Source organism: Eptatretus burgeri, chromosome 18 (assembly GCF_056783735.1).
Source record: "Eptatretus burgeri isolate ZD-2024b chromosome 18, Ebu_testis_v1, whole genome shotgun sequence".
In the NCBI taxonomy this organism is placed as follows: domain Eukaryota; kingdom Metazoa; phylum Chordata; class Myxini; order Myxiniformes; family Myxinidae; genus Eptatretus; species Eptatretus burgeri.
In genome coordinates this window covers 44,635,247-44,645,618 of record NC_140978.1, presented here as the reverse complement: position 1 = coordinate 44,645,618, position 10,372 = coordinate 44,635,247, and the positions used below count along the sequence as shown (strand labels likewise).

At 45.4% G+C, this 10,372-nt stretch overlaps 1 protein-coding gene and 1 long non-coding RNA gene across 8 annotated transcripts in view; one reads left to right on the top strand and one right to left on the bottom strand.

The window, feature by feature from the left end:
- The window catches only part of DIS3L2 (DIS3 like 3'-5' exoribonuclease 2), a 147,620-nt gene extending 138,291 nt beyond the window's left edge, over positions 1–9,329 (bottom strand). For 3 of the 5 annotated variants that reach the window (XM_085864368.1, XM_085864369.1, XM_085864373.1), the window contains exons 1-2: positions 2,191–2,233; positions 630–1,167 (exon numbers count right to left, since the gene is read on the bottom strand). In XM_085864368.1, the coding sequence (XP_085720494.1) occupies positions 630–1,167; positions 2,191–2,218 (566 nt within the window). In that variant the 5' untranslated portion in view covers positions 2,219–2,233. Of the gene's footprint in view, positions 1–629; positions 1,168–2,190; positions 2,234–9,078 lie in introns of those variants that run through there. The other 2 variants (XM_085864371.1, XM_085864370.1) reach the window with 2 other exon arrangements.
- Positions 7,383–10,372, top strand: part of LOC147009008 (uncharacterized) — a 101,268-nt gene continuing 98,278 nt past the window's right edge. Inside the window, exon 1 of one of the 3 annotated variants that reach the window (XR_015053344.1) lies at positions 7,383–7,589. This is a non-coding gene — a long non-coding RNA (uncharacterized LOC147009008). Of the gene's footprint in view, positions 7,590–9,309; positions 9,530–10,372 lie in introns of those variants that run through there. The other 2 variants (XR_015053343.1, XR_015053342.1) reach the window with 2 other exon arrangements.

The following is a 10,372-nucleotide window of genomic DNA, read 5'->3' as shown; positions in this document are numbered from 1 at the left end:
GAAAGGTCTCTGGAGGGATTCAAACTCGACACCAATCAAACTCTAACCTTAAAAAAGGTTCACTGGTGGAACTTTTTTGCCATTATGGCAAAAAAAAAATATATGATACAACCAGAAACCCGAGTGTCAGTGCAGTTTCGGATAAAAAACAACTATAACCACAATTGTTAAACAAAAAGACCATTATAACCATCATATGCACATTGAGTACAAAAGGTTTTTTTTTTTTCATTGTACTTTTGATGACCAAGCTGTTAGGAAATAGCGAGGCCACCCACGAAGCATTCCATCACCCCTCAAATAAAGGAGTGCATATCAAAGGCCAACTGTGATCAAATAACAAAAGGTCTTTGGCAAGGAGAGTTTCGACACCAATGGCAAATTGTATCAAAGTGAGATGATAGTTTTTGGTTCAAAAGAAAGGCTAGGCCTTATCAGCTCACTTCAGAAAATGACTTTAGTGCTGCCAGCTTATCGGCACGGCCGTAGCTGGCTGCTGCCTGACAAGCTATGGATTTGAGACGAATTACATCCACGCGAAGATTAAAAAAAAAAATTCCATTCTGTAAACTTGGGAAAAAAACCCAAAAGTCTCAAGGAAAGCATAATGGGATGCCCTTTAAACTCACCCTTTTCTTCCGTGATCCGACGCGGAGCAGTCGGTGCTGCTTGCGGGTTCGGAGATTAGATGCTGTGAGCAGTCTTGAGGGGTGACCTGGATGACCACTTCGCTCAGGGCAGCCACCAAATTCCTGACCTCATTGAGGATAGGGGTAGTCGAAAGTCTGCAATCGAGCTGACTGCTTGGTGGCGAGTCATTCGTCCTTATTAAACAGGCCTCCACCTTGTTCTGACACAGTTGTTTGTTATGGTTCTGCACGACATGCAAATCTTTGCCGCCTTCTTCTCCAATAAATGCTTCCTCCGTCAACTGCTTATCACTTATGGGGACTTTTGCCGCATTCTCAGTAGCCTTTGGGGTGCCACGTCGATATCTCCTGCACCGGTGTGCCTTTTTACGGCCTCTGCTCTCGGTCTGCTTGCCTTCTTCATCATCCTGTCTCCGTTCTTTGCCCAGGGCCTGCACTCTGGCTCGTCTGTCCGTAACGTTTTCCACCTTAGAGGCTTTCGAAGACTCCATCCTGTTCAATAAGGTTTTCCTCAGTTCTGTAAAAACACCAACAATGTTAATAAAGCCACTCAACAAATTGCACATTTCCACATTTACAACATGCCCAAAAATCAGACAGGACGGTACAGATAGCACACTCGGTTTCTTAGATCCCAAGGTGTACTAAACCACCATTTAGGTTTTTTGGGATTTTTTCTTCCTGCATTCCCAATATCCGAGCTGTATCTCGGAGCCACCTGGAACTTTCAGAATGCAATTTTGCTTCGATAATGCAAATAGAAATTACGTGCATGGGGTTGACAATTATTTTGACTCATGACTCAATTTATAGACATTTTAACATTTGTCACCACAACTCGACTAAGGTTTGTCTGATGGGAACAAAGTTTCCCTCTAGATAGCATACAGAAAGGCACATTTACACTTAATTTCCATCGCACCAGAGATGTCAACAAGTCACTTGAGCCACGTCTGAAGCAAGTCTCAGGTCTTTGAGGACAAGTCCCAAGTCACCGTTGTATTACTTCAACTTGCGTCAAGTCCCACATTTAATTTTCAACCCAGTGGAGTACAAGCTATCAATGGATTAAGACACAGGGCTTCATTTATTGCAATGCATGCTCTGAAATGATGTTTTAACTCAAGTTTTTGTCAACTTCATACAGTGGACGATTTTTGCTTTGCTGATAACAAAAATAAATTTATGTGAAGTTTACTTCTCATGTCTTGTGCACTGACTTGAACATACACACATGAGACGAACCAGTAACCTCAGGTTATGTTTAAATGTAGAACCAAAGCATTCAATGTGTAATGGTTAATGAGATTTCAATAATATACTTTTATACTTATTACGTACGTCAAAATGAAACTTATAACTTATTTACAGTACCTAAATTGTTGTCTTTTAAGATACCATACCTATGTTTTCTTTGAAATATATACAAGTCGTGATATCATTTACAAGAATAGATGAAGTTTAAACAATCCAAGTCACCGGACGTATTTTCATCATCACAAAATGTTATTTTACTGGGTTGGGATGTGCACAGAGTTACCGATCAGAGGCCAAGTTTCCCACGGCATGAATTTTCTTGTTTGAATAAAGGTTTTCACACGTAGCCACGTTGGTAAGACTGGTGCTTGCTACTTGGATGTGGTGTGCCGTCTGAAGAGTGGACACTCCCTTTTACCTTGGTGGAGAACGGTATGCAACCCAGAGACCATGAGCACTGGTGTGCTACACATGTACAGTATACAAGTACAAGGTATATGGCGTCATTCACCGAACCGAGCACGCCCAAAATGGAAAATAATTTACCATTTATTTTAATTCGATGTTTATTCAACAATTATTTTCCGAACATTGTTCACGAGTCATTATAAACTCAAATCATATGTAAATCACAAGTCTCAAGTCAATTCCGTCAAGTCGCAAAAAGTTTTAAGTTCATGACCCAATGAGGCATTTTAACATTTTTCATCAAAACTCAGCTTTCGGTGATCAGAATGAAATTTTCCTCTCAAGATAGCCAAGCGCAAGGCACATTTACACTTAATTTATCATACTCCTCTGGGTGAAAGGTCAAGGTCAAATGGCAGTCTGAAGAAGAAAAAAAACAAAAAACAACAAAAAAAAGAGTTTTTTTTGTTGTCGCTCAATTTTGCCAATGTAGAATCTTATCGACCGCTTGGCTTTCCAAGATATTCATCATCACTCAACATCGGCGCAGGCCCATGGACACCTCCTCAAATTATACACCACCAGAACTACGACCACCGCTTTCGACACAACCCGTCTTTCCAGCGCTGTCGTATTGAGGTCAGTGATATTGCATCCTGACCACTCTCGGATGTTATACACCCAACGCATCTTTGGTCAGGTCAGGTCAGGTATGGCATGGGAGCATGTGCTGGAGCAGCGCGGCGCTGCATCCACCTTCCGCCAGTACTCCAGGGGCCTCCATCTGGCCATCCCCCAGGCAGATACCTGGCCCATCCCCATTTCCCTGAGATGTCGATCAACCTGCTGCAACCACGAGGCACGTGATCAGCCCAATAGCCATCTCCACTCACAAGGCTCCCTCACTGAGAGAATCTGGTGAGCAGGATCAGCGTCAAGAAGAAAAGCCTCATGTCCATACAACCGCAGCTGATGCTCATGGACTATGCAGACAACAAATCTCATTTAAATCTCTCTCAGCAACCGCTCATTGGACACAAAATCTGATGACAAGTGATGGCCAAGGATTCTCTGAAGAGACCTGGAACCAAAGAATTAAGTCTCCGTCTCAGATGCCTGGTCAGAGTCTAAGTCTCACATTCGTAGAACAAGAATGGAAGCACCAAGAACCTGAAGAAGCGGACTTTCGTCCTCCTGCACAGGTACCGACAGTGCCACACCCCATGATCCAGTGAATCCATGACTCCCCAGGCCTGAACCAGACATTCATTGACTGCTGTCTCACAGCCAGCAGAGATATGAATAAAACTGCCAAGGTAAGTGAATCTCTCCATGATCTCAACATCCTCACCACAAACAGGTCTCGACAAGATCGCAGCATCCAAGATGTCAATGAAAGCCTGGATCTTAGTTTTAACCGAGGAAAACCGTAATCCCAGAGGCAACGACTCCTCATTCAGCACCTCGAGGACCCCCAAAAGGATATCTAGAGTCTCCACAAAGATGACTGCATCAAAAAAGACTACAAAGACGTCTGCAAAATCGAGGTCAGAGATCTTTACATTCCAAAATGATGCACCAGAGCCTGATCTCTCCGACATCCTCCTCAAAATTTGGTCCATACAAGTGCTGAAAAGGGTGGGGGCCAATACACACCCCTGATGAACTCCAGTAACAACTGGAAATAAGTCAGAGATGGTACCACCACATCTCATAGCACTCTCGGTACCAGAGTATAGTTCAGACATCACATTTATCAGTTTTGGTGGCACCCCACGAAGACCAAGAATCCTCCAGAGGGCATCCCGATTCACTGAATCTAATGCTTTGCAGAGATCAACATAGGCTGCAAGCAGCCCCTGCCAAAACTCTCGTTTGCATACGGTGAGGACCCGAAGAGCAAGGATACGGTCAATCGTTGACCTCTTTGGTGTAAAACATGACTGCTCTGGGCGCTAGTACTCAAGCAGATGGTGGCGAACGCTCTCAAGAATTATTCGAGCAAAGACCTTGCCCGGCCCTGAGAGCAGCATCACCCCTCGGTAGTTGTTGCAGTCCTGGCGATCATCCTTTCCTTTCCAGAGAGGGACAAGGCCCCTCTTCCAATCAGTTGGGATGATCTTTGGTCGACCTACCGAAAGACAGCATCCCTCCAGAAAACAATCCACTGCAGCTGCTGCCAATCCACTGTGCAGAAACACATGGCCCAGCCATGCTGCCTTGCCTTCCAACACATTACTACTGCTGAGGCACCATCGGTCACCTATCATCTCCATTAAAAACTCTCATTTGTAACATGGTCATGCCATTTGATGTTGAGCAAGGTGTTGCCAGATAGCTCTGGGGTTGTTGCAGCCACGTGTGCATGCTGCCGGAACCTGTACAATGCTCACAGGACTGCACATACCAGTGGTGGCTGCCAGCTCTCGAATGTGTTCCTGTTGCTTGCAGTTCTCGCAGAGCACTTTGAGGCTTTCTTGAGCTATCCCATGCAGCTTCGCTGCAAACACATCTCCTTCCAGATCCTCTATGGCTGAACATGATTGGTGCGATGTGCTGGTCTTGGCCAGGTTGGTTTCCAGTTGCTCAAGAGGGTCTTGCACAGCTGTTCCAACGGGAACAGTGTCCGCCCGATATACATGCATGCAATGTGTGGCTGCATCCAAGGCCACGGATTTTGCCTGTGCTGCACGAATTTCATCAAGTTCGGTCCGAAGCTGTTCGTTTTCCTTCCACAGTGCAAGCATGAAGCTCATGTGGCTTGCTTGGTCCATGTCAATTTTGTGGTCAGGTTCTGGTGCTTGCAGCTTCGCTGCGACCACAAAGGTCTTTTTGTGTCTCCCAAGACTCCTTTGGTTGGCACCACAACCCTTGCAGAAGACCTCGGGTGTTTTGCACTGAGTTTTTCTTGCAACATGGTCGTCGCAACGAGACACCTCTCACAAATGTCTTTCCACAGCAGCGGCAAATATGTATGTTGTTCATTTTGCACCATATTGCATGCTTTGCAATAAGTGGGCTACACCTCCAAGAGCAAATGTGTGTGCTATCCTATTTGCAACCCAAGTGGTATGGCACATTTTGCAGCAAAGCAGCAGTGCACGAAGCTGCAGTGCACATCATTTGCAGCTTTGCTGAGCAGGTACCTGCAACAACAATGCATTGTCTTCTTCCTTGTCGGCAGCAAACAGAGCATGGAATATGCTACACCATTTGCAACCCTTCCAGTTCCGGTTTTTGTGGCGACGGTTGTTTCTTTCCGGGGTCTCTGCCGACTTTCTCAAAGATAAGTTTCTGGTCATTGTTTGTCGCGTTTCTCCGTTGTCGCGTTTCACTGATAAGTTTCTCCAGGGTCCCCCCGCCCTTCTTTAAACTGTTTATTTTGTTGCCTGCATGTTTCCTGCGTGTTCCTAGTTCGGTTTCGTTTCAAAATTTGTGCTATTTGGTGAGTTTTCGTCGGTCTTGTCATAGCAGATTTCCCTGAGGCCGACCAGTCTTCCCGTCTATGTGCACGATTATGTTTATTTGTATTTTCTCCTTATTACCATCAGTATTTATTTTCTCCACTTTTCCCTCCACCCTCCTTTTATCCCTCCCAAATACATCCTTGTTTCATGTCTCAAAATACTTCTGTACCAACTCTTCTTCTTCCTTCTCCTCCCTCTTCCCTGCCAATCCCACGATGATCGTTAAGGTTTTCACCACACAACTTCATGACCTTTTCTTAAAACTTTTCCTTCACTCTTCCACCCTCTTCCCTCATGTTCAAAAAAAAATTTAAAAATACTTCAACATCCCCCGATTCGCCCGGTTCTACTTATTCAAAATCTTGTGCTCAATTCGACCTTTCTTTCATCCCGTGAGTCAAAATTCCATCTGTTACTACGCTTCCTTTCTCCACTGTCAATTTTTCTGCTCTCCATCCATCGTCCAAGGGAGTTACACGAATCTCTGACCCACAAATTTTTAAAATCCCATTTTGTAATACTTGTTCGTCATCCATTAATTAATCGTTCTTTTTTTCCCCCAACTTCAGTGCAAATTCACCCCACCTCCTTAAAATCTACCTCCTCCTAACTCCCTCCCAGTTATACCCTCTCCTTATCCCTCAGATCTTGCCCCCCCCATCCCAGCATCTCTCCACTGTCCTCTGCCTTACTCACAGTTCCCCCTCTGATATCCCAATCTGTTTGGTTTTCAAATGTCTCACACTCTCATTCAACACACTCCTCACTATCTCCATCACGCTTACCCTTTTCTCTCGTCACATCTCCCCCTATCTTGTTCTTCCCCCCACCCACTCGCTCCTCAACCGTACTACTACCCGGTCTCATCCTTCCCCTCTCCCTTCTCCTTCCTACTCTATGACCATGCCTGCTCTCATTGTCTTCCCTCCCTCCTCTCTGTCTCAATTCAGCCGCCTCCTCCCTCTTCAAAGCAAACTTCTCTCTCTTCCCCCTCAAAGCTTCCCCCACACCCTTCTCCCTCAATTCTCCCTTTCAAATCTTTCCTCTCACTTCCCCTTCTCAAAGCTGCCTCCTTCCCCCCGCCTCTCTTCCAGCTCATTCCTCCACCTCCTCGAATATTGCACTTTTCTTTTGCCCCCTCTCTTACTCATCCCTTCACCACCTACCCCTTTGGCCTCCTCCACAACCGACCCTCTCCCCTAGCTCTTCTACAATCTGCTGAGACGGGCTAGGCACTTGGTGCGAATGGGGGAAGAGACAATGGCAAATCAAGTGGATATATTGAGGAAGCAAGGTAGGAGGAAAAGAGTTAGACTACGGGTGAGATGGAAGGATTATGTGAGGAGGGTTTCCGTGAGGGAGAACGGAGAGAGTTGGCTGAGAAGAGAGGGAGGTGGATAAATATTGTGGTCAAGGTGGATAAATATTGTGGTCAAGGCCGGGCAAAGGCTTGGTGCCATTGGCCCTCACCCCTTATCGAGGGAAGAGGACGAGGAGAATAATTGTCCACCCTCTGCGTTCTCCCTCACCCCCTCGTCATCTCATCTCCATATACTTTCTCCCTCTGCCCTGCTGTTGGTATTTTCCCCTTTCTCCTGCTCTTCCCTTTGTTGTGCGTCATCGCTCTTCCACGAGCCGAGAGCAAATATTTATTTATTTATTTTAAATATATATTAGAAAACAACAATGCATGGAGGCTGCGAGTTGGTAGTGTCCCGCGTCCTGAGCGGGATGTAGTGTGTGGGATCCCGAACGGCCCTCAGCAGACAGGACACCCACCGAGGGTGTACAGCTGCCTCCGCTCAAGGTGAGGACACCTTCACGACTACATTTCAGAGATGCTGTGAAGGTCAAGCATTGTAAAATGAATGTGGCCTTACAATAGGGGGAGAGGGGGGGGGGACTTTATTCATTCCCACGAAGCCATTCCCACACATGTCCCGTTAATAACATCCCAAGTTAATAACAGCCATTCTGTGGTTACCAACATTATCCGGTTAAGTAGAAAATGAGTTCAATCGTCATGGTACGTACACGTACACGCGCACACACACAAAAGACACACACACAAACAAAAAAAAAAAAAAGAGACACAGAAAGACACACAGACAACGACACACACACACACAAAGACAGACACACACACAAAAAGACACACAGACACACACACACACAAACAAAGACAGACACAAAAAAAAAGAGACAGAAAGACACACAGACGACACACACACACGTACACACAAAAAAAGACACACACACATAAACAAAAAAAAGAGACACAAAGACACACAGACGACACACACACGTACACACAAAAAAGACACACACACAAACAAAAAAGAGACAGAAAGACACACAGACAACGACACACACACATGTACACACAAAAAAAGACACACATGTACACACAAAAGAAGACACACAGACACACACACAAAGACACACAGACACACAGACACACAAAGACACACACACACACACGCACACACAGACACACGTACACACAAAGACACACAGACACACAAACAAAAAAGACAAAAAAAAAAGAGACAGAAAGACACACAGACGACACACAAAGACAGACACACACACAAAGACAGACACACACACATAAACAAAAAAAGACACAGAAAGACACACAGACGACACACACACGTACACACAAAGACAGACACACACACAAAGACACACAGACACACACACACACACACACAAACAAAGAAGACACAAAAAGAGACAGAAAGACACACAGACAACGACACACACACGTACACACACAAAAAAAACACACACACACAGACACACAGACACACACACAAACAAACAGACAGACAGAAAGACACACACACACAGACAGACAGACAGACACACACACACACACACACACACACACACACACACACACACAGACAGACAGACACACACACACACACACACACACACACACACACACACACACACAAAAAAACACACACACAAAAAAACACACACACACACACACACACACAAAAAAGACACACGTTCACAAGTACACACACGTACACAAGTACACACACGTACACACACACACACAAAGACACACACACACACACACACACACACACACACACACACACACACACACACACACACACACACACACACACACACACACACACACACACACACACCACGTCCCGGAAGCCTCGTCAGAACCCGTTCCAACAACCATCGTCATCTCTCCCTCCTCGTCTTTTCTCAAAAAATACGAACAACATCCATTGACAAACCGACTCACAGTGGCGAAACCCAAATACCTTTGTGTGTTGTGGCGATGACGATGACGATGACGATGACGATGACGATGACGATGACGATGACGATGGCGATGGCGATGACGATGACGAGCCGCAGCTGTTCGAGTCACTCGAGGATTCGGTGGTGAATGAGTGGAAATTCACTCAACTGAACCAACATCAACACCACCAGCCAATGAAACCGTCCCACTCGCCGTCATTTACACTCTCCCACAACAATGAATGTGTCTTCATTGGTGAAAATAACAATCTATATCATCATGATAAAAGAGCGTAGCAAACAGCGCTCTCAACAATGACGTCATGAGGAAAAACACGCCTGTGGGTCCTTTGTTCCTTCACACTCACACACTCACGTTCGCTCACGCACGTTTTCAGTTTTGAAGGATCCATGTTCTTCGTGCGAACACGACGTGAGGAGAGATTTATCTGAAAGGACTCGATATTTGAGGTAACTGTAGCTAACTACAACACCATGGATGAAATACAGAATGTGCTTTCACAACACAACCACATTCCAAACGAACCCTCCCAACCACTTATTTGTGGTACATGTACACGTGTTTTCCCACGATGCAAAGCAGCATGTGATGTGCTTCAGTGTGACGTAATGTTCCCGAGAAACAAGATCAGAGGAGGTGAACGTGCAGCCATCATGGTAACCATGGTGGTAACTATGGTAGTAACCATGGTAACTAGGAACCCTGTGGAATGTACGACAATGGGCCGAACACCGTTTCGAGACCAAAATCGGGACGAATGCCGTGAGTGACTGTGTGGTTTTTTTTTTTTGGAAGCTACATGCCTGTGGAGTTCAGAAATGTACGAGAGCAGTGTCGATGTGGTGACTTTGCACACACACGTGACCCCACCACCATGCGCACCTGAGAAGTCAAATGGTGCCATGCGATGATTGACTCCATGACCTTGCGCTCCCCAAGGAACAAAATCAAAGCCATAAAGCAACCTGCAGTGGCAGCGTTCCAATACAGCTGCGGAACAGTAAACTGGGCACAAGAGGAAATCAAAACAAGAAAACTCCTCAATATGCACAAAATGCTCTTCAAAAAATCAATGCATCCCGAGAATGTGTCGGTGGTGGCCTCGTGGACCTCAAATCAAGTGCACAGAGTGACGACTATCAAGGATTAGCAGAGTACGTGAAAAGGTCAACAGGTTATCGAATATACAATTTGTACACGAGCATGAACATAACAAAGCAGAAAAGGTATTTGTCACTCACCTTGCTAAAAACTTCTAAAAACAAGTGCGAATAGAATATTGTTGCGAATTT